Source organism: Microchirus variegatus (assembly GCF_963457635.1).
Source record: "Microchirus variegatus genome assembly, chromosome: 17".
NCBI lineage: Eukaryota > Metazoa > Chordata > Actinopteri > Pleuronectiformes > Soleidae > Microchirus > Microchirus variegatus.
In genome coordinates this window covers 18,148,247-18,173,484 of record NC_139818.1, presented here as the reverse complement: position 1 = coordinate 18,173,484, position 25,238 = coordinate 18,148,247, and the positions used below count along the sequence as shown (strand labels likewise).

The 25,238-nt window shown below is 40.9% G+C and overlaps 1 protein-coding gene across 2 annotated transcripts; it reads right to left on the bottom strand.

The window, feature by feature from the left end:
• Positions 1-686: 686 nt before the first annotated feature.
• exoc6 (exocyst complex component 6) lies at positions 687-24,957 on the bottom strand (the record flags this gene model as incomplete). Of its 2 annotated transcripts, XM_083903472.1 has the most annotated exons (24): positions 687-4,653; positions 5,864-5,976; positions 9,058-9,131; positions 9,280-9,421; positions 11,926-11,955; positions 12,585-12,764; positions 12,865-12,999; positions 13,091-13,202; positions 13,311-13,420; positions 13,647-13,752; positions 13,908-14,005; positions 14,112-14,183; positions 15,717-15,837; positions 15,933-15,979; positions 16,104-16,187; positions 16,640-16,708; positions 17,176-17,331; positions 17,433-17,583; positions 17,678-17,731; positions 18,907-18,952; positions 19,372-19,462; positions 19,646-19,693; positions 20,711-20,882; positions 24,857-24,957. In XM_083903472.1, 24 exons carry the CDS (start codon positions 24,952-24,954, stop codon positions 4,527-4,529), a joined length of 2,436 nt encoding a protein of 811 aa, XP_083759598.1. In that variant the 3' UTR covers positions 687-4,526. The 2 variants fall into 2 exon arrangements, with proteins under 2 accessions (XP_083759598.1, XP_083759597.1); XM_083903471.1 differs by lacking the exon at positions 11,926-11,955 and having other exon boundaries at positions 24,857-24,954.
• Positions 24,958-25,238: the final 281 nt, after the last annotated feature.

Sequence of the window (25,238 nt, the reverse complement as noted above, 5' to 3'; positions counted from 1 at the left end):
GTGTGTGCATCATTTCAGAGGTTTGTCGTGTAAACGGACGAGTAAAATCAAACAACGACTTCATATTTGGTCCAAGTTGTGAACATGTTTCTTAGATTTCTGCCTTCTCGTGCTGTCAGGACGAGCAGTTACGGCTAAAAAATAGACTTCCAATAGAACAAAAGACAAGTGGAATCAATCTCAGAACAGATGCTCAAGCCCATTAAGGATCTAATGTTGCCTCTTTGCCTCCGTTTTGTAATTTACCGCCCTCTTGTGGCTGCTGCAGGCCGCCAGCTCTGGGAGGTAAGCTCCACGACCACAATTTTCTTTGATTGTTTCAGCAATTGCTGTGATCAACATGCGTGACAAAGGAGAATTAGGGCGTATTGTGGAGCGGGTTTTTAATAACTCCCTATGAAAGGAAGTGATGGCCACAGTGGCAACGTTGTTAAATAGTTGGAAACAACAAAAAAAAAAATGCTGGCAGAGGCCTGGGCAGCATTAATCAGATCCAGTTTTTAGGAACACAGGGGAGTTTTGTGTGAGTGTGGGCTGCAGAAACCGATGTTATTCAGCTGGAGCTGTTTGATATTGAAACTATATGAGGGGGCATGTACCTCATAACAGCTGGACATGAGGTTTTAACACAGAAAGGACGCAAGACAGTTACCGCTGATTACATTTTTATTACAGCACACAAAAATAAAAACAACAAAATGTAAGAAAACAACATCTCAGTCGGGGGTTTGGCTTCTAACTGAGGACGTCAACGTAGGTAAAGCTGTCCACAGGTACCCTCTCTCCACGTCTGTGGGAGGCAACAACAACTCTCTCATTGACAGTTGTTGTTTTTAAATCTTGGTTTGTGCCATTATATTAGAAAAGGCTCTGATTAAGAGACACAATATATATTATTATTTTGTTTTAAGAGTACATATTAAATAGTCTTACTTCTTTGACAGGCTCCATACAAAATCACGAAATGTAATGCGGACCGTACTTATGTTAAGGTAACAAGGACGTTTGGGGTCACATTCAGTAGTTTCCCTCATGTTAATCACACACTCTGGAGTCTCTGCCGGTCTTAGTTTCTTACGATTTCTTGGAGACAGAAACACATTATTCTGAAATCACTGCTAAATCTGATATCATAAAAAGAAGTTCAAATCTGTAAGTCCTAAATAAAGACAAGGGACATGGCGTCTCCCACACCGTTGGAGCATTATATTTTTGAACTTTTGATGGTTAGTGTCAGATGGTAAATTAATGCGAAACTGTCTTATTAAGCTGTTTAAATCGCACTGATATCCTAGTCTGAAAATACAAATAAAACCATCTGCAGCTGCTATGATGCAGCAGAATGGTGAGTATGACATGACTGTTTTTATGAGGGAAATACACATACACTGCATATTAAGCGGAGTAAAAAGGTATTACAGTTACACAGTATTTGTTTCAACTCGGCCCTAAATTTGTCCTCTTTTTGAGAATTTATGATATAAGCACCTGCAGGAGACAGGAGAGCTGAACGCCACAGTTCTCTAACATGCTGAGTCGTGATTGTACAGCATCTTACCCATGAGAACGAGTGGAGAGAAGGTACCAGCGTGAGTCTCTGAGCTGCTCACGCTGCACTCGACTGTGTTTCACTAACAAACGCAGCAAATTTCAGACTCGTACTAATTACATATTTACTTTACAGGTGTCGAATCGATGGAGGACATCGACCTCCAGTTCAGTCCGTGGCAGAAAAACTGCCGTAATATTTTTCTTTACAAAATATGCAAGTATGTACAGTGGCATTTACAAGCAACACTTGAAAAAAAAAAAAAAAAAAGGCAAAGAAAAAAGAAGATATCTTTATAAGCTTCAGTGCAAAAATGCCTCCTAAAAGTAGAGCACAGACCCCGAAAACATAAACAGAATAGAAACAGTCTCATTATAAAATGTTTTCAACAGGAGTCCCTGTGCACGTTTAAGTTAAGAATAGCCCGCGAGGCTGTAATGGAACCAATTATTATTGCTGTGCTTTGTGGATGTGGGTTATAGAATTCTAAAGCGCGTTGTTTTTTTGTATGTTTTTTTTACCCCTGAGGAACAAAAAAAGAAAATAATCTGGATGAAAAATTCTGCTGTTAAGTACTGTATGTACAGTGTGAATCAACGCTGGGTGGACTGCAGTTAACTTCACACAAATAGGTCGATTACAGAGGGAGGACGAGGGTTTGCGGTGATGTCATCATGCACAGGTATCCACTAACGTGTGATCAACGTTGACCGTGATGCTATAAAACCTGATTTTTGACATGTAATCTGAAGCTTTACGATTATTATTGACAAAAACAGGCCTCATGTCAACAGTATGTGAAAGAGCAGGAGCATGTGTATTTTACATGGCATCAAATCTCTGTGTGGACTACATTCCCTGCACTATGCGAGGCTCGCATGCCCCAAACTGCAAGTGTGAACGTGCCCCGCTACTGTGAGAAATACTTGTCCACTCGTCACGTTTACACGCCGCAGTAGTAGCAGCAGTATATCTGTTACACAGAGACACAAAAACAGCAGGTGTAGCCGTGTTTACACACTGGAGCGGGTGTGAATGCTCGTGGCTGCTGCGGTTTCACATGTGCAGTCCAACTTTTGGAGCCGGACACAGACGAGTTTCTACTTTAGGTTTGTGCCAAACAGCAGTCAGTATAAAGACTCAGGGCTGGGATGGGTTAGACCTTGATAATACTTTGGAAATAACATGGCATTACTGTAAGAATACTGTGTTATTAACTCTTTATCACCTGTAAGTGAAGCCTTTTAATTCACTTGTGATCACAAGGTGCCTGACTCTGAAACATCTGTTATTATATACATTATATTGTTCTGTGTAAAGGTTTTAGGGCTTGTTGTTTTTATGCCGGTCAAATTCTGTGATCTGGTATTTAGTGTGGAATGACGTGACTGAAAGTTGGTCTCATGATCAGTTACAGGTGTTTTTTACCAGTAACATTAATGAAGGTTCCACTCCAGGTTTAAGAAGGCCAGGGTCATGTTATTGTTCAAGTTTAAGGGTATGTCACACTAAATATTTGACACTTTCAAATAAAGTGATAGAGAAATACAACGTTTTACAACACAGTCCAGGTCAATAATAGCAGCTGTGTGCTGTCAGACAGAAATGAATGATAATGCTTAGGCCTCGCTGCTCTGTTTGCTCTTACATAAGTGGACTCCAAAAGTTGGAGTTTGGCGCCCACTGTACATCCAGAAACTGATTCTGTGGCGATAACAAGAGTCCGTAGACTGAGTTAGATAAGTGCTGACTCAGGGTTAAAAGATGGGTTGAATGCAGAGGTCAAATTCTCTATCACAAATTGGCATTCATTCTAATCAAGGAAGATTTCTCATGATGACATCACGCGCAAACCCGAAATATAAAATCACCTTAGGCCCCTTTAAGTTTCTGCTGTATAAACCCAGACGTGTCCACTTCGATTTAAAATGACCTACGCCTGCATTAGTTTGTGTGGTTTCGCTATGCATTGCACTGCATGTCATATTATCCAACCCGTCCACAACCATTGGAAGATATTGTTCACATTCTCACAACATGTAGAGGTTCCACCCACAATCTGAGCATCACTGACTCACAAAATCCGCCAAAGAGCTCGAGGGTTAAATGTACAGCGAAGGAAAAAAAAAAGAACGCAAACGAGGAAAAGAGAACACACACATTAAAGCAAAGCTACCGAAGGGTAGAACAAAAACGCCACGCTTTTTCCATGAACATCAGTCTTTCAAGACGTCATCATCCACTCCTCTTTTGCTCTTCCGTCAGTCAATAGTTGCACTTCAGCATCTCTCACACGCACACACACTCATGCACGCAAACATGATTTGAAGTATTGGGACATTTAGCTTAACTTTGGACAGAAAGTGCTGTAACTTCATTTACAGCACAAATTTTGAGTTAAGAGTTTTGTGACAGGACAGCAGGAGGCGGGGTCTTAAGTGTTGACCTAAAACCCTTACTGCGCCAGAAAGTGCCACTTCCTGTGCTGAACCACTCTCTCTCTCTGCAGCTACAATCATCACAAACATACAACATAGTTCATCGTCTCATCATAACCATTAAAAATACTCGACAAACATCTGTACTGTTCAGTCCAATAAATTGTTATGGGTGTGTGTGTGTGTGTGTGTGTATTATTTACATTAAATATTCAGTCTACTATAACAGTAAGAGGATATGACTTCATCATACAGATCGTGTGTCTGCTGTATTTGCTAGGAAACAGTTCCCTGCATGCCTTGTACAATGTGTGTATTGCTGTGCTGTTACGAGGTGTGTGTGTGTGCGTGTATGCGCGAACTCAATTTGTGGTTCATCTGCAGGTTACTGTCATATTGTGTTATCGCCGTCCTTCTGCGTCTTGGCAGCTCAATGTGTGTGTGTGTGTGACTACATGCATGTTTTATTCATTCTATCTCTGTGCGACACCCACATCACTCCTGTCTATGTGTGTGTGTTTGTGTGTGTGTGTGTGTGTTTAGGAGGACATGCCGTTGACCAGGCTCCTCAGCTGTTTGACCACAGTCTCTATCAGCTTCTGTTTGTCTCTGTCATTCTTCCTGAACTGAGAGAAAATGTTGTTCTTCTTACTGGTGTCCTTCATCCTGGCAAACAGAGAGAGAAAGAGGGCATTAAAGACAGGAGTCACACGGATAAATCCTCACGGCTGTCGGCACATGCAAGATTAACGCTATCAGTTGGCGATAGTAACATTTAGTTTAGTGGAGATGGAGACCTTTTTTAAGGTGGTTTTGGGGGCATATTTGAGGAGCTTTCACACTTGTCTAGTTAATTTCAACATTTGAGCATTTGTGTTGAGCTACAAACTATATCTAAACGGAAGAAGAGGTAGACCCGAGACAACAACACATGCACATAGAAGAAAATCAGAGGCCCCCTTTACACCTGGAATTATAATGTGCTTTCTGTAATTGGATCGCAATCAAACTCTTGAGGTAGGATTGTTATCCGATCTGCCAAACCACTTCAGGAGGTGGTCAGACATACTGTATGAATGCAACAAGTCCATGATGTGTCTCCGCTCCACCCACAATAACTATGTGAGCGGAAATACGTTGGTGGCTCAACACGCAGCTAAAGTGAAAGCAGCAACAAATCTGCAACTCTGATTTAGTTGGTTTTCTACTGGTCAAAGACGACGTCTTTCCTTGCTTTGAAAAGCAAAGTGGTGTCCATACAATAGCGTGACTTCACATATGGCTAACGTTGTTGTTGTTGTTGCTGTTGTTGTTAATATAGCAGTGCACAGGATGTGACGCTGTAGCTGCTGGCAATCTTTGCAGATGAAGAAGAAGAGAGGGAAGTGAAGTAAGGGGGGGGGAACGACTGCGATCGGATCTTGATGTGGACACCGGAGTTGCATGTTAATACCAGGTGTAAATGCATGTGGTGAAGTGCTATCTGATCACAGAAAATGCATTCTAATGCCAGGAGTAAAAGGGGCCCAGAGAGGAAGCTGCACCTACCCCCTGTAGACTCTGAGCAACAGCAGCAGAAAGAAAGACAGCACACAGAACAAGATTTAGAGGAACAAGATGGAAAAAGTATCTATGAGAACTAAAAACAAAGGCAGAAGTAGAAAAGCAGCCACATTCCAGATTTTACATACACAGTGTGCAAAGAACAGTACATTAATACTGTGAAAACAAAGATGTATGCTATGCATCTCATTAGTGTATTGACTGTATGTGTGTCACTGCTAACATGTGTATAATTAATAGCAGTAAAATACGGCATTGGTGATCATCTGTCGACACTTTCCCCAGAGGTGTCAACATGTCGAAATGCACTCACTTCTCAAGTAGAGCCAAGGCAGTGGCTGGATTCACTCTCAGGTATTTGCAGGTTGGCTGACCATAATCTGCTAAATAGGTTGACCAGTCCCACACCATAAACAGATCCAGGAGCTAAGAAGCACAAAACAAACACACAACACTCAGGCATTAGAGAGAAGCTTAGAGAGGGGGGAGAAAAAGTAATGGAACCCTAACAAAAACAGGCCCTGATTTAGAGGCACAAAACCTCCTGAGTAGCGTGGACGCATAAGGCGTAAACGTAGCAGCTAAAAATGTTTTAGGCAGAAGAGTAATAGATGCAGAGAAGAAAGGAGGAGGGGGGCTTTTGCTGCTACACGATTAGCTTTAAGTGTGAACAGAAACATTTAAAATGACCACCACCCCACGACCCCTGGTTAACCTGATGGAGATGACCCCCTTGCCCCACACACACACAGTGTATGCTAATGTCACAGGGTGAAACAGCTGGGTGTTTGGGTCGCGTTGAAAGAGCAGTGAAAGAACAGCTTAGTGATAATAGCATTATGCAGCTGACTGAGGGACTGCGGCACACAGAGAGGGGCTTAGCAACAATGCCACGATTCTCACCTGGAGCTAAGTGATGAGCAAGGGACGGAGAGAGAGAGCCACTCACTCAACTCTCCACTGTTCACAAACAAGTGACAGGATCTGAGTGATTTGGTACAAGAAGTCCTTACAGAATCACTACAATTTATCACATTTGGGTTCAATCAGTTATGGAAAAAATGTGTGTGGAGATGTGGGAGCACTGGCATCAGCTTGCATCCTGGATTTTGTAAACATAACTGTTAGCTGTAACCGTTAACCGTTAGGAACAAGCTGTTTTGTTAAGAATGTATTATATTTAAAGATTCAATAGTTGTGACACAGATCTATAGACACAGTGTCTGTTATCCACCTGCTGGCGGGGCTCAGGGCGATTAGCTCTAAAGATCCAAACAAAAATGTTCTGAAAGTATTTTAAAGGTTTCTTATACAGGTTATAAGACTGTATTACCAGCACTTTATCTGATAATATAGTATAATAATATGCAGGTTTATTTTTAATGTATGTACAGTATGTGCAACAACAACAACATACTTCACATTTAAATATCATAATACCTCATATAATTGAACTGGTGATAATATTATTCTCTCTTAACTACAATTAATATCTACTCTTGTACATATCATCCTCCTCCTTCTGCTGCTACTGCAAGTTCCCACTGGACAAGCCGAGCCACGTTACCAAACCAGTGAAACGGTAAACACATCTGTGTGGCCAACTGTCACTGCTGATTCACTTCATCTACTGAGAATTACAATTATACCAAGTTTAGTTAATTAAACATTAGGCAAGGCAAGTATGTTCATCTTCATGAAGCCAGCTGTTACCAAAACCTGCACGTTTGTGTTTAACTTGCAGAAAATGAACAGCGATAAAAGCTGAAAAAATGTAATTGATTTACATTTGGTAATTGGGTTAATGGACAACTATAAAATGCCTGTAAGTTCAAACGTGTGTGTGTGAATGGCTGATTGTCCGTATGCTGGCCCTGTGAGAGGCCGGTGATCTGTCCAGGTTGTACTCAGCGTCTCAGCCAACATCATTAGGTTAACATTCTAAAAAGCAGTTGCCACTCTTAAATCTACTGCCATAAGATAAAGGGAAAGTAAAAGGATGACCTCTGTGTAACCTCGGCCTGTGGATGCCTTCCAACCCCTTTACCTAAGGCTGGGATTAATAGGTCAACAGAGCAGTATGTATAGAAGGGAACATCAACGCAATTTGTCTAATGAGCTGCATCACAGGAAACTAAGGTCTTCTCAAAATCAGAACCAGGCAAATCTGGAGCTACTATCAGGCGCACTGGGGTCATGTCCTCTGGAATTTAAACATTTAAGCTACAATTACGTTTACTGTACAAAGTTTTATTATTTTAATTGTTTTACAGATAATATTGATAATCAGTCAAGTCCTTCTCGTTTACAGAGAAATGTCATTATTTTATGATATTGCACAATATCTTACCTTTGCAATAAGAATTTTTTAGCTTTCTGATTTTTTTTTTTACGATTAAATAATCAAGAAAAACATCGCAAGTCATAGGCTTAGCTGTTTTAAGTTAATAAACAGTGGCCGATTTTCTGAAGACGGAGTTCTGAAACGGACTAAATCTAAGATGTTGTAGCTCATAGCATCATAGCAACAGTTAGAAAAGTACCAATTAAGCAGTACTACATGCATTATAAGCATTTAATCATTTTCATGAAAGAAGATTAAGGCTAAAACAATGAATTACGGTAATAAAGCTGAAGTGACGTCAGTTAGCTTTAATACTTAAAGTGGAAAAATTAATCAGACGACAGAGTCCGTTACATTATACCAACACATTCAATGTGCCTCTCACGTTTTCATTTGTTATAATTTCCAGATTTTAATCTGACAAATAGGGAGTTACATTTGGCTATAGGAGGTTGGCTTGTCTACTTTGTGTCAGAGGTCCTGTGCCATTGTATCTTTATCTTTTAAGTGAGCTTGCACTGAAATCAACAAACTCAACAGTCTAGTGCTGTGACCTGTAGACTGGATACGGCGCCAAGCCTCCACCTCAGGCTCAGATTAACAGGTCAGCGCAGACTCAAGTTAATGAGATGAAGCTGCACTTTACATACCACTGGTGTTTACAACAAAAAGGGAAGGGGGTTGTGCTAATGTGTGTGTGTTGGGTTGGTGACGGGGGGTTGTTCTAGAGCAGGTGAACCACAGGACAGGTGAAAGTTGAAAAGGCCACTGAAACATAATATTGCTGGATGTGACGCAGAGAGGTGAAATATGGGGCATCTGAAATGTTAAAAAGAAGACCAAAAATGTATTTCATCTTCCACAAATTGTTCCGCTAATTTGTCCAAGCATCCGTAACATGTCTGTTTTTGTGCTTTAAAGCTCTGAACATCCGTGCCACACAGCTATTAAATATAAAATTGCTTCGAAAAAAAGCTCTTCCCCAGGCATTTCTTTTGATGTGTGATTGACTGTGCTAAATAAATGATGAGCTGTGCTAACTAATTGATAAGCAGAGACCAGAAAATCTGTGTACTGTTAAATAAATGAATAATCCTATCTGAGCTTGAAATAAAATGACAAGAAATTCAATTTCATCTCGACTGTTCGAGAAGGATCTTTACCTGTCGTAGGTCGATGAAGGCCAGCTGGAGTGTGTCTCCTTGAAAACCAGGGACGGGCTCTGAACTTGCAAACACTGCGAAGCAACACAAACACCATTAGGCAACAGTAACTTTGATTTTTTTATAGAATACAGCACACAAAAATATTGCAATTTTAGGGTACTCTCAATTGTTCTCAATTTCTTCCAGAATTACCAACTTAAACATAGCACATTTACTCACATTCACACTGAATGACATCCAGGTTGAATTGCTGAATGGCTCCCATACTGATCTGTTTGAGCTCCGTGTCCAGCAGCATTTGCATCAGCGAAGTGGACAGATGCTTACAGGCCGACATACAAGCTGTCTGTGCCACTTTGCCCTGCAGAGAGAGAGACAGGCGGGACAGAGATGGAAAGATGTAGGAAAATTAGGATGGGGATGAGGACAGAAAATGAGGACAAGAAAGGAGGGAAGAGGGGTGGGGGGGCGAGGTCAATGCAAGAGTGAACATTAATAAAAGAGAGCAATTGTGCACAGAAATGATTTGGGCAAGAGGACAGGTGAGTTAAAGGAGGAGAGTATAGAAGAGATTGTGTGAAGCAATTGGCAAAAGAGTATAAGGTTAAGTTGTAAAAGAAGAGAGGGGAAAAATGTACATAAGTAAATATAGATAAATGGGGAAAAAAGCAAGCAATACTGCATCATCTACCGTCCAGCACAACACATGGGTTTTTGAATTTGAGAAAATGACATCTACCAACATCCACTTGGAAAGAGTGGAAGCAATAAAAGAAAGATAGAAACTAAGCTCTGCATTAGGCGAAGCAGAAAATGACCTCTCAACATTTAGTAAAACTGTCAGATAGATGGGTCCTTCAAGTATGCAGCCACCTCATTTAGTAACAATGAAACTGCTGCAATGATGAGACTGGTTCCAAGGGACAAGGCAGCCATGGTGACAGTGCTGGACTTTGAGGGAAAAGAAAGTCAGGAAACCCAAAGCAGAGAGACCTCAAGTGCACTTCACTGTCCAGTTGTAGCAGTTCAGATCTAAAGCAACATGATACTAGCACCAGCTCCTCACTGAGAGCTGTTGGATGACCTGTACTGTGCCACCTTCTGTTGCATACAGATCTCTGGTAAGATTTGCTGACCTAGATTATTTTAGTATTATATATTGTGAGCGGTTGCATGCGGAAACCCAGAGGAGCCAAGACTGCTGATAAAAACCACCTCAACAAAGACTGAAAACCTGTATGGCAGCACTCACTGCAAGCACAGTCTACCTACGACACTACGCGCCATGCATTATACTGCATTCAAATCACAAAAAATGACAATACAATGCATGGACAACTGCCTCTAAAATGGAGAATGATGGAAAATGGATCCAGAATGAGAATATTTTATCCAATGACGTATCTGCTCTTGGCTAAAACATGCCCTCAAACCTGAAATCAAATTTAGATGGTTTGTAAAATCTATCACATGATGGTCTTTGCAAGAATGTCATGAGCTAACGCATGCAGATGAGTCAAAACACACGTTCAATTCATAACTATACACATACAGTGTAATACTCCACACACTTGTACCGCATAGTATGAACCGTGGGTGTTTGCATTACTTAACATGTTCTTCTCTTGTGAGATAATGTTGTAACTTGGTATCCACTTTGAAACAAGTCAAACATCCATACAGTATGTCACATGTTTGTGCTTTTCAAAGAATTAATGAAGTGTTGGTGGTGAACAGAGACAGAACGGCAGATCGTTACGATCCACTCTCACAGACAGTCATGCAAAAGCTCCCACAGGGATGATGTGGTGACCCCACGTCAAGGACAATTCAGTTGCATAAGGAAACACTCCAATGGAAATAAGGCATGTACTGTACATGAGAGAACCACAGAGGATTGGTAAGTCGGAGTCAATGTGAGCGTTTAACTTCCTTTGTTTGAGCTCCACAACATCCCTGTTAATATACTTCATGCTGACATTTGACTGACAGACAGACAACCGTGATACACGATGTAACAGCAGTAAATGACTTAGTTTAATCATCATCTCAGGACATGATAATACCATGTTAACAAGTCCTTGGTGCTATATTTGCTGTGAACCTCCGTTCTTAAATTTATTGTGATGTTGGGATATGAATAAAGCAGCTTGTGAAGTCCAACCATCCATGAGTGAGATGCACTGTGATTATTGAGGCTTTATATAGAACTGCTAATAGTGACATTGTAAATGTGTTTTCTAACTTGTTATCATGGCAGGAAATGGCTGTAGATGTTTGGCTATATAATCTTCGTGTAGTATGAGGAAATTAGGTTATACAGGCTTCCTTTAGAGTCTTTTGGCCTGGCTATATTTCTTTGGTTTTTGCCTCAAATATTATTTGACACAGTCACATCGTCATTTACAACTTTTCCTTCACAATACCATGAAATACCTTTATATGTCTAGTCAAATCAGAGATGCTCCATTAAGTAAAGGCTCTGAAGAAAGTGCATCTAACTGCTCACAAGGGTGACATTTAGAAAACTAATTTTGAAACCTCCATTTTTGACTAAGTGTTGTGAAGATAGCCTGTCAGCTGTTACATTTTACCAAAAGTGGAAGTCTGACACAATCCCACAACTCAAAACCACTTAAAAATCCATTAGAGGTACTACAGCTCAAAAACCATGCCTCTTTTTTTTTTTGCTAAAATGTGAACATGAACACTGTTCTTCTCCCGTGTTTTCAGTATGCGTCAGACAAACCAACAACAGGCCTAGAGCAGCGGAGCTTCCACAGTCAAACATTGGCATGCTTTTCATCTCCCATCTGCCTGTAGAGTGACAGCAAACTAATTTAACAGCCAGGCAGGAATACTTACCGACATCGAAGCATGGTCATTGTTGTTATTCTGAGCAGAGACACCCCCAAACCAAGCAAAAATGGAAGAGGGGGGAGGGCGGGAAGGAGGGAAAGGACAGAAAAGAAATGTGGCAACAATAAATGGACAGGAGGAGGTAAATCCTACTATTTTGCATGCTTTAAAAGTTAATGTAATAAAGGAGTAAAACAAATCAGGCAGAGCACCGCTGCATTAGAGAAGGTGTGGATAGGTAGAAAAAGACAATCTTTGAAAAACAAAAACAAACAGAACTAATTTAGGAGATAAAAAAGACATGATGGAGAGAGGAGCAAACAAGTGGGCCATGGCTGAACAGCTTCTCGCTGGTACCTTATTGGGCCAAAACACAATTACTGACCAAGTCCTTCAAACTTCAATACCACGCAAGAGATAATGTCATAGCACTCTATGAATCAGTGACAGTACAATTACCACAAACACAACAAATACACAATGTAAAACAATTCACACACTTTAACGGCGATGTACTGACAGAAAGAAAGGAAAAATAATGCATTATAGTATCCCATGGTTCCCAGAGACAGAGAGAATGAGAGAGAGAGAGAGAGAAAGAGAGAGAGAGAGAGAGAGAAGTGGAGGGTACAAAGGGTCATTGTTAGAAGAAGGATCAGACTCACCGGGAGGTGTGTGAAGACTTGGAAGGTGGAACGCAGGAAGTTGATCAGGTCCATGAGGTACCCAGAGGCACGACCATCCGACTCAGCCATGCCCCATTCATAGTCTGCAAGCTGGATAAACTCATCAATCTTCTGGTTGAGCTTGGTGTAAATTTCTCCCTCGGCAGCATGACGAGCATCCTGGAAAACAGACTTCATTAGTTCTTTTGACAGAGCTGAATTCAGTTTTATTATTTTACCAAACTTACAAAGAAGAATCCACTGTATATCCATGTTTTACCTTGAATGTGGATAAGCCATAGAGTCTTGTGGTGTGTACAGTTTCAGGGGAGACATTGGTAATGTTTGTTATGAACTCCTCCAGATACCTGCAGGCCTGCTCCAGGTGGGTGGTGTTAATGATGATTTGCACCAGCTACGGAAAGAAGGTTACAGTTTTAGACCAGATCGTTTATTTAAAAAGGTGTGTGCACCTCATAAATAAATATCAGCAGTTTTGTTCACACCTCAGTCAGTCCTATGTGAGGCTTCTTAATGAGGTTTTGCAGACAGCTGCTGAGTGTTCTCGTCAGAAGCAAGTTGGTTGATTTCCTCAGCATGTCATCCACCTCTGTTGAACTGGAGGCAGAAAGAAAAACTTCAGGTTTAAATATGTTCAAGAGTTGCAAGACAAAGAGCTACAACATTGGGGAAGTGTGAGCATGCGGTTATTGTAGGATGACATACCTGCGGTGTAGTGACTCTGAGAACTTGAGGCTGGCGTAAATGAACTCTTTGACCTGTGTGTAGATCTGAGGGACAGACTGGGACATCGGCAGCTTCTTTGGAAATTCCTGCTGCTCAAAAACAAACACCCAGACACAAAGATATTAACAAAACATGGAAAGAACCAGCTTAAAGGAATGTTCATGTGCATTGCTTAAATGGCCTTAGGTTTTTATGAATAGCAGCAGATGACAAACTCTGTTATTGCTGTCTTTTGCATGAAAAATATATCAGTAAAAACAATAAGTCATGCTTTGGAATATAGGTTTGTGGGTTAATGTCCCTTGTGCTTGTTACCTTCTCTATTTCTGCATCATGGAAGGGAAAGCGACTGACAACCAGTTTGTACTCCTCTTCTGTCTCCACTGGGATCGGACTATAGTTATCCAACTCAAAGATCTCCCTGTAAAAAAAAAAAGAATCAGTGTTTGTGAACTCTCTCTTGCTATATCATGAACAAAGCATAAACACAAGAATTTAACTTCTTTCATTGTAGCAAACAAATTTAACATAAAATGATGTATCAGAGACAAACAGTCCCACATAAGGAAGGCCCACCTGAAAACTAGTGCCCACTTCTTCAGCAAGGTTTCATTGTACTGGTCTCTGACCTCAAAAAGCAGGTCAAACAGGCGGTTCACCGTGAAACCATAATCCTGTACATAGACACACACAGACATCACAGGAAAACCAAGTGTGTTCACATGAGCTGTTCTACAACAGAGAATCACTGATACAAATTAAGTCCGGTGCGTGACCAACCTGTAGTGTGTCAGCAAAGATGACTATCAGGTTCTTCAGCTCCAAGACCAGGTCTGGGTCATCACAATACGACTGCAGATAAAGAAACCAAATCATCATCGAAGAGTAAATTTATCTGTGACTACAACAACAAAACACGGTCATTGTTATAAGGTCTTACTCCTCCTACTCCTTTATATTACCTAGATGTGAATTTAACATCTACTCATTGTATTCTGCTTGCAGTAACTTAAAGTATTTATTATGTAGCTAGTAGTGACTGTATATCAAAGTTGCTATTTACCTGCAACAATTATACTTGTAAACAACATACATGACATGTTATTATAGAAAGTCAGATAGGCATAACAACAGAGGGGAGGGACTTAGCCAGGGGTCACTCCATACAAACAAGTCCCTGTATTTTAGTGAGCACAGAGTGATTTATGGCCCTGAAAGCAGAAACAGTTGAGTCCCCTAACAGTGACACAAGTATCCTGCCAAACACAGGGAGTGTGTAAATCAACTGAGTAAATTAACTCAAGCAGAGATTTGTAGTAAAGCAGCAGCTGCCTGCCTCTCTGTTTACTCAAACACACACAAATACACATCAACAATCAGCTGGAGACTCGGCACATCACTGCAGTGGCAGGAATTGTTATTAATTATATAATCTACAGCTCCCATATCCCAAGCCAAGCTGTATATGAATATGACAAAGTTTCAGCCTAGCAGGATGCATTTTTCTTTTTAAAGTGTATAATTTTATTTTCACATTCTTGATTACGGTGTATCGAACTTGTGGAAGTCACCCTTTCCGAATTCTAGTAATATTATTAGCATTAATTACAGTATCTACCATACAATGCTTTTTTGTGTGTTTACAGTGAATTAGTAGCTGACTGCTGGTTTGCCATGCTGTGGCTGGAAGTGCAGGACCAGTAGAGGGGCTACAAGCCAGAGGGGGACATGGGTCCTTTGTTAGTCTCCTCACCCCTCACTGTGTAGCCCATTCTCTAGCCTGTTAGCATAATCCTCTGGGTCATTTACAACTGACTAGAACCCAGTGGTCAGGAATATGCCTTCTTAATCTGCTGTTATTGTTGCAATCTGTCTCTCATTAAGGCCCCAATGACCTCCTCTTTGGCTGCATGCGTATATGTGTTTTGACCTCTTCTCCTGTGAGTGACATCACTGGTGTGTTTGTGGGTACACTGACCTCCCCGGTGTCCTCTCAGTGTGTGTGTGTGTGTGTCAGGATGGTGAATGAAGCTTCTTCCAGGATAAATAGATCCACAGCAGGCTCCATTATCTCTTAACTTTCAACAGTATCCCTCTCATTTAAAATCCACTCCCTGCTGGCTGTGTGTGTGCGTGTGCATGACTTTCTATGTTTGTGAGGACAAATTGTGGCTTAAAACGATCACTGTGAAGAAATGTCCCCACAACTTAATATAGCTTTCTGAGGGTTAAATGTGTTTTAGGGTCAGAATAAGGTTTCCCATAACAATCCTGTTGTGATGGCTAAGGTTAGTGTCAGAGGATATGAGATGCATTTAGCCTATGAGTGAACTGACAATTACAGCAAGACAAGAATGTATGCATGTGGCCATGTGTGGGACCTACAGAATGTGTGCGGAGAACAGCGATGATTTTGGACAGGGCCATGTTCCACAGTTCATCAGTGAACGCTCTGGTCACCAGCCCTCGTGTGGAATGGAGGATATGGTCCTCCACAACAAAGAACCTAAAAGCAGACACGCAATTTGAAAGTTCAGCAGAATCAAGGAGGGAAACGGCAATTCTGTTACAATCACATTAAAGTGTGAGGAACATACTTACCCTACGATCTGGTTGAAATATCTCCTGTATCCCTCTACAGTCTCATGCTGGACATGCAGACACACATTGAAGCATGAGTTATTAACATTAACAGCTTATTCATATGTAATCAGCTTCCCCACAGTGCTTTCTTGTACATCATATATTTGTGTTTAGATGTGTGTTTCTTACCATATTAGCCTGTGGCTGCAGCACTAGTCTGGCCTGTTTTTTCCTCTGTTTCCTGTAGTAGTTCTCAAATGTTTCTCGGTCACCCTGCAGACACAGATACTCGGGCCTTATCACATGGAAAACAGAACAATCCTTATACACAGCATTGTTTCAAGAAAATGTCCTATCCAAGATGTGGAGGATGTGCACTCTGTGTACAATAAGAGACTGAATGAACCAAGCCAGAGATACTAAGGAAAGAAAATAAAAGTTATCATAAAGCAAACCAAATAATATCCAAACACAAGTAGAAGACTCCGACAAAGATAGCAAATGCAAGAGCAAGAGAGAGGTCATCACAGTTTTTTGTTTATCCCACTTGGACCTATTTTAGGGCTCCTGAAATGTGTGGATAAATAGCCGAAACAATACAAAACATTTGCAGAAAAAAGCCAGTAATTAGATATTTCATTCATTGTGGTACATTCTGGAAATATAAAGCTGTTATATACATTTTTTTTCCTCAATGGCTTCAGTCATTCAAAAGACAAACCTACCAGCACTGTGTAAATGTGTAAACATCTGTAGACCGGTGAGAAGTCCACCAGGTCCTGAGCGGTAAGAACCTGTCAAACACACAGGAGGATATTCAATTACTGTCAAACATTTCTGCCAAATTCACGCAGTTTCTACTGAAACACATCAACGGAATAAATCAAATATATAATCAAATAATAATATAATATATAATGAGGGACTCAGATGGGCATATGTATATATCATGTATTTTGTTAACTGGGCATTTTCCAATTTGATGCTAGCTGGGACAAACTTTGTAAATATAACAGGCCTGCTTGTATCAAGTTTATTGCAACAATTAAACATAAAGTGTGGTTAAACCCTCTGTCAGTCTTTCACGTTATTAAATATTATTTATTATGAGCATAGAGCCCTTGCTAGTTTAAAGTTCATTAGTTAGAACAACGTGTTATTGTACAGACTGAGCTAGTTTCAAGGTTGGCTCCAAGAGAAAGCCGGTATGTTTATCCCTTGCCAGTAAGGAGCCAATCAGAGCAGGACATTTCTTTCTTACCTCTTCATCTGCTTCATCTTCATCTCCCATATCCTCGTCAAACATCAGGCCGTTGTGAGTGTGTGTTCGTCCATTGAGGGAGTACACAGGCTTGGCGTATTGGCCAAAATTGACCTGCTTCGCTATAGCACTGTTAAAGGTCCTGTGCTGCTGTGCCTGGAGGGGACATCACACACACACAAACACACAGGCCAGTGTGGTGACACTTACCTATTTACAATGATTGAGGGAATGTTAAGACTGTCAGACTCTTATACCTGTCTCATGGCAGCCTCTCCAACCTTGTCAGAGTGTTTTCTGATGCTCTCCAGGAAGTCCTTAAGGTCTGACATGGAGATCTCCTTGATCTCTTCTCTTAGCCTGGGTAGATTTTCTGCCATGATTTGACAGAACCTGTATTTGCTGACCCTGAAAAAAAAATCCACAAATTCAACTGACTTCAGCTAATGAATGCAAATGAATGCAGTAGAAGTCTTGGTTTGTCTGTTCTTTCTAATCATACCTTGGGATGTAGACCTTCTCTAGCTGCTCCATGGTTTTTAGTGCAGCGTAGTATCTGAAGAAACAAAGAGTATAGCATCAGTTTCATAGCACCTTTCTTTATACTATTAATATTAATTCAGGCCCTTGTCAACGTTGCTTGGATTTTCACAGTATTCAGTTTTGCTTGCATCTAAAACATCAACTTCAAGGAATACATTTCTGTGTTGTTTATTCTTGGAATTAATACTGTGCTATGAAGACATTGAGGTCTGTCATTGTGTGCACACATCACAAGGGTTCAGCGTTGGGTCAACGTGCTGCACTCCCATCGTTAGACTGCGAGGCAGGTTGTGAAGGGATCTAATTGGTTGGCAAATGTTTGTAAAAATGAGTTGTTTACACTTGAACAGAAGGTGGACTCATAAACCGCTCAGTGAAAAGGTTTGTCAGAGCGCAGGACACGAGGAGAGAGGACACAAAGGCTGCAAGTAGCTGAAAATTGAACAGAATGTGACCTGTGTACGTCAGCATTTACAGTTCTGATCATGTGGATTTGCACAAAAAAAACTCCCAATACATAATAACAGTGCAAAAGCCATGTCATTACTGCTTAAAAGGACCCTCCACACACGCAAATCCCACAAGGTGACCAGCATGGTCTAATTGGCTGTGACAGAGCAGAAGTGAGGGGCCTTGTTCTGAACAAGGGCACACTGAGGGTTAATTGTCCTGCCAGTGAATGGCCTCTTCCTTTGGTGCACACGGATGAACAAGAAAGGGTCATTATTTTCTAGTCTAAAGTGAACTCTCCTCCTGTCTTTATATAAATAGGCATGTAAATGTGGTCAAACATGAAGTTCATTGGGGTAAAAATGAAGTTCAATGAAACACAGAAGAAGCGGAGGAAGAGTTGAATTTTAGTGTGAAACTCGGATAATTAGGATGTTTACACTTACGTAAGTAAGTACGACCGACAAATATTAAATAAATCCACTTTATTTCATTCATGTCTCCCACCAGCATGTTTTACACAACCACAGTGTACTGTTTAAGCTTAAGTTGGAGATAAGCTCAAACTTATCTAACTTATGAAAATCCATCGGTCAACATTGCTGCCGTCAGTTAACTGATAGTAAGTCCATATACTGCTACATGTAAAATAATGAAAGTGGAAAAGAGGCATAGTAATTATGATTTAATAAAATGAATGGTTTTAAAATTGCAGTTATACATGACTGCGGTGGTTACCTTTTGGTTTCCAGCTGCTCTTTCAGTTTGCTGTACATCTCTAGTACTGTAAAAGAAGAGAAGATGAGACCTCATTGGTAGGAGTTCAAGGAAGTTACACAGTTTTGCCTCACTGAACTTTTTTGTCAAAAGAGAAAGAATGCATAAAAAAAGCTCTCTTTTATCTCACCTGGGTGATGCAAAAACATAAAAAGTTAGGCATTTGTGAATATAAATATTTGACCGTGTTGTTAACTTGTCGTGGCAGTATTTGACATATACGACACTCATTAAGCTTTGAGTGATTAGCAAGAAACTACTTTAACGTGTCTTTTTTATATTCAAAGAAGATAAGCTCTTATCTTGGTTACCATCTAAGTTCACATGGGTCAACTGCCCAATCAGGAAAATGACTAGACACTCTCCGTGTTGAACTGATGCCACATTAACAACCCACTGACGTGCAGGCAGCAGCAGCAGCAGTACCTGGTATACAGAGCTGGAGCTTCTCGACAGTGGTGACCATGTTCCTCTGTTGGATTCGACAGCAAATCACCTCCTGTGTCTGCGCTGTCACCTGAGGGAAGGAACACGCAGTGGAGGCAGACAATGAGAAAGAGGCCACAGCCGTTAACTGCTGGGTTAAAAAACGGTCACGTCTGACGCAGAACTGTCTCATCAGTTAACGAGCCTGCATATGATCTGACAGCACAATAAAAAGCTTCTGCACGTACATGCACACGGGCGTACGCTGACTTACCTCCCTCCCAGCATCTTGTAGTCTTCGATTAGTGTCTGTCACTTGACCCTTTAAAAACAAACACAATTAGGAATTTAAGTACACAGCATCAACTTTCTTTATTTATGCTTCCTTCAGTTTTTACGACACATCATTTACTTACTTTTCTGTAGAGCTAATACAGACATACACACAAATATAGATACACACATCCATCTTTTAATGACTGCTAGATGTCATACAATTTTGATAGGTGAACCAGATTTAAGTGCACAGTGAATACCTTGGGTCCTGCTTGAGCCATGCATGCTGTCACATGTCTATCTGCCCTTCGTCTCCCTGTCTGCTCCCCCTCTCCATGCCCTCGCTTTTCCCTCTCTACTTCCCTCGCCGCAGCTGCTCAGCCTTGTAATCAGCTCATTGTCCATGAAGAAGCAAGAACAAAGGCAGGAAAATTCAGATTAACCAGGCAGTGGGGACCTGAACCCATCGCTGGTGCACTGGGCCTTTCATGGGGTTTAATGGCTTGTGACAGTCCCTTTCTCACAGATTCAGTGACAAACTTGTCGATTCCGGACAGGGATTTTTGAACTCTCGGCTCCTGAGAGCCATGACCCAATTGAGCAGTCGGCCTTTTGATGATTCTTTCAACAGTGAAGCTTTCGAACGCAAGGGACTGGCTACATAATCACTGTGTCTTTTTCATCTAGCAAGGGTATGGCCCCAGGGTAAGACGCAGGGACATTGCTAGAAATGTACCTCCTTATTAATAGACGTTATAAAGTTATATTAAACAAAATAATGCTGTGCTGGTCAGCTATGAGAATAAGAGCAAAGACTGGTGGAAATCAGACAATGAGTAGGTGGCTACTTATTTTTACCCTGTATCCATTTGTCAGTTTAAAAAATCATGATCTTGGAGTATTTTATTATATCAGCAATGACTAGCACGAGAGTGTTAGCTGTGATTATGTGAGGATAAATTCTTTTAAAATACCCACTCTACCAGAGAACCACATTAAATGTGCCTATGTTGATAATCCTCTTGATTCAGTTAGTAGCACTCCTTGCATTAATGTCTTTTACCATCAGTTTCTCTGCATCCGTGCGGACTTTGAGGAGCTCTGTGATGGCGTCCACAAAACCCTGGTGGTGGAAATTGCACATCTTCTCAATCTCGCGGTCATGATTCCTTATCCTGACGTCCAGCTTTTCCATGAAACGTTTGTGCGCATTGGGCTGGTCATCGTAAATTGACCTGAAAGACAGAAAGGAGGTGAGGCGTTTTTAGTTTATGAAATGATGCAGTTTGCCAAAAAAACCAATTGAATTCACCAAGCCATAAAGTTCAGTCTTAAAATAGCCGATTGAGGTTACAAATTAAAACACAACAAAAATAAATGCCATAAATGCATCTAATCAAAGAAGAAGGGTTAAGAAATGATGAATGAGGATTCCCCAATCCAAATTCAATGAGCCTATGGCCTCCACTTCTCATGTTACCATTCATTTCACCTTGGGCAACATCGCCCTCTAGTGAAGCTGGAGTAGAAAATGCTACACCCATGAAGTGTGATGGATTTTCTAATGTGAAAAAAAATCCCTGACACTGATTTATGGCTTAATGACCTGATGCTTTTATACCAAACCAGGACAATACATGTTAATAATGATCTAGAGGAAATAACTAAGTGTGTTAGTGTGGAAATAGAAATTTCTCAAGGAAGTGAAGCAAAGCACTCTGACGTATAATAGCCAGTACAGCGCATGCAAACTGCAGAGGCATGTCCATGTAGTCCAATAATCATCAGTCTCAATGCTGCCTCATAAGCTTCCTCTTTCCTGCTATTAATAATTGAAAGCAGGTGGCTACTGTAACACACAGATCACTGTTTTCCTGTTTCCTACCAGGACAGGAAGCAAACTCCAGCCTCTTAGTTACAAACAATATAGTAGAACACTATACACTCCAATATGTCAGACATTCCACAAACCTCTAGGTACATTTGTATACATGTTTACAACTTCCTCTTTGTACTATCTGTGTGTTATGCTGCATTCCAGACAACCCCGAAGTCAAGATTGTTTCAAGGTGAAATTTCCTTTTCATGAACAATAAGCATACCAGGTGCATAACACCAAAGACAAGCAGACAGCAGCGCTATTGTGTTGCAGGGCCTGGCATTGTGAATAGCTCATTTGCATTTGCAATTAAAAATGTGTGAACAGTAAAATGTAGTAATTTGTATAGTCCATAACACTCTTTCAGCAGCAGCTGAACAAAACATCAAATTCATCCCATTCGGTTTGCCCAGATACAAGTACAATTTCAGACAACAAAGCAGGATTAGTTTACACATAATTGGTATCTTAGAAACCAAAGAAGATGGTAGTTAAGAGCAATAACAGGTCCATACTACATAATTTTGTCAGAAGAGCAACTCTTTTTAATCGCAGAGGTTGATGATAACAAATATGACGTGGTGACCGTCTAAATATCTCAGGCCAGACCACCTGACAGACCAGAGATGTCCTCTGCATCTGAACACACAGGGCAGACTCTTATATTGTCAAAAACTGAATTTGAAAGGATCAATATTCTAAATATTAAGCTGCAGCTTCTTATTTGTTATCCAGTTGTGAGCATCAATGTTAATGGTTGAAATAATGTTTTCAGTTTCAGTACATTTTCAGAGTAAACACTGACTCATATTTTGAGTCATAAAACTCATAAAAACTAAGGCATGTGTCAGATACTGTACACAGGCTCAATATCAATCAATATCACACCACACATGCAGCACACGTAATGGGAATCAACTGTTACTCATATTCCTACATTTTGCCTCAGGAACATGTGTGTACCTTTGAAACACACCCAGTCCTTTACCTTTGACTTTAGTGATTTGACAATGGATCTGCCTGTGGTTGTCTTCAGGCATCACGTAAACAAATGAAGCAAAGTTTGCGTAATGTAACCTGATATCACTGACACAATACCGTGACATCAACTTACACGAAGAACCGGTTTAACCGTGTGATAGCTGATATTATTTTTAAGAAAATTGATGTTCGTGATTCACAGTGTTCGCATCCATCAACCATTGTTGTGTGATGTCAGCAAGTACAGGGACAAGTAAAATACATGCAAATGTGTGCACCTGTAGGAGAGGCTGGCGTAGTGAGTATTGTTGGTCAGAATAACTATCCTGTTTGCCCATGTAAATTCAGATCTTAATTTATCCGTGGATTATTATCTCGATCAATCAATTTGTTGTTTGGTCTATACAAATCTGTGTTTTCCAAACCTTGAAATTATGTTCTCAAATGTCCAAAAACAAAATGATTCAGTATTAATGATCTCTTTGTTTAATATTTGATTAATCATTGCAGCCCCATTTGTAATTTTGCATTTCTACTGCCTACTTCTTTATGCCAGTAAACCTAATTCCACTCATGCCAATGGGTCTTGCCGTTGGTAAACTGCTGCATGCCTGGTGCAGACCCCCCAGCTCCTACACTTATCTGTAAGAACACCTTTCCAACTGTTTATTACTGCAGATATCTATGCAAATAGCCATTCACATGGCAGACAATTGTCACAATGACCTGCTGTAGTTCAAACCAAGCATCAGAATAAGGATGAAAGGTGATTTAAGTGACTTTGAACATGACGTGGTCTTTGGTGTCAGACAGGCTGGTTTGAAACGGCTGACATATTTGAATTTCCATGCTCAACAAAATATCCAGGAAGCAGGGCAGCAGTTTACTGTGTGGAAATGCCTTTTTCATGCCAGAGGTCAGAGGAGAATTGTCACAGTGGTTCAAAACGATATGAAGGCACAGCGACATACAAGAATGACATTAATAACGACTCTCAAGGTGTCTGAACACACAACACATCTAACCTTAAGGCACAACAGCACCACACCGGGTGTGCCTTGTACCTATAATAAAGTGGCTGGTAAGTGTAAATCATCCAGCGATTTTTCATCACTTCTATTTATGGGTTTTATGGCAGTTGGCATCTTATAATGTTGAATTACTGCCTCCCTAAGAGGTTTGTGTCAGAGCTGTCAGACATGGTTGTCTACTCAACTCAGGTGGGTAAAAATATCGACTTGGTGATATATCGTCGTGCAATGCGATAATCGATATGCAAGGGCAAATAGTATACTTTAATCAACAAATAAAGGGACAGTCCCTGTCAGTTACAAGGGCAGAAGTTCCCTGGCCGAATAAGAGGAAGTTTACAGCGAGTTAATGTTACGTTAAGATACATAGACTTCATGCACTTTGTTCTCTGTGTTGTGAATGAATAGAGAAATCCTGCACTTTTCAATTTTGAAAGACGTTTTTTTTTGTTTTCCTCAGTTAGACAGATATTGTGATGCATTACCATGTGATTGTCTTGCAATATATTGATTATCACAGAATCGTTGTTTCGTGGTATTATTGGTATCATGGATCACATATCATATCGTGATTCCCACTCATAATAACAACATCACAGTATCAGTGAAATGGAAGTGCATAGAGGAACTGGGTTCCCTGGTGCACAGTAGTGTCTTCACTACAGATGTGTACCAAAGGTGGAGTCTGCCTCTTGAAGTCACTTCATAAAACACTCATTTGTCAAATTAGTGTCAGTCACTGTGGCCTTGGCAGCTCGCCAGGTAGCTGCCATGTCCCACGCAGAATGCTGAAGATTGTTACCTTGAGCAGTTCCACATCCAATTTCACCAACATAACCACAACACACCTCAACTACACACAACACAGCAACGGGGGAGGTCAACAACCAACCATGGTACTGCAGGGGTGTCAGTGGCGTCAACTTAGTGTTGTAGTTGAACAACAAGCCGTAATTATTAACACCGTTAGTCAACATCAGCGAGACGTAAAGTCGCACAGCCACACCCACAAATGATGTTTACATTTCTGACAGGTCAGCCACCGTCCGTCCGAACACAGAACCTTGACAACCACACACTCTGTTTCACTACAGCTGCGTTATACTGTCCAAAATATGGCTCAGGGTTAGCCATTAGCCTGCTAGCTAACAAGTCAGCACCATAAACCTTGGTGCCAGGAACTGCTAGCGTTAGCCTTGCCGGTGGCTAGGTTAGCTACGCTAGCTCATGAACAAAAGCTCTGATAATGCACGGGCTGCGACCTCACACATACACACTGAGGTTTTAAGCCGTTCCATAAGACGTCACGTATTCTCACCGAAGAGTGGGACCAACACAGGCCGTGTCGGTGCTCTCAATTTCCTGTAAAATCCGCTCGTGCTCCGTTATACACTCCAGGGTTTCAGTCTCCGCCATGATTGTTATGAGTGTGTTTTGTGGCTGTCCACTGCAGCTGCAGCGCATCTCCGGCCACTATGACATGTGGCCTGTGGGGGGCGCACTACAGCTGTCATGAGCGAAATGACAGCAGCTCTTGTTTCCCCCCTCACATCCTCAGTGACCCAGACTGTTAAGTTGGATTCTGTTCCATAATATGAGATAATTCAAGTCGTAATCAATTTTTCCATCATCATCATAATAATAATAATATTATTGCAGGTTTCGTGTTGGTGTCTGCAAATAGCCATCAAGACAGAAAC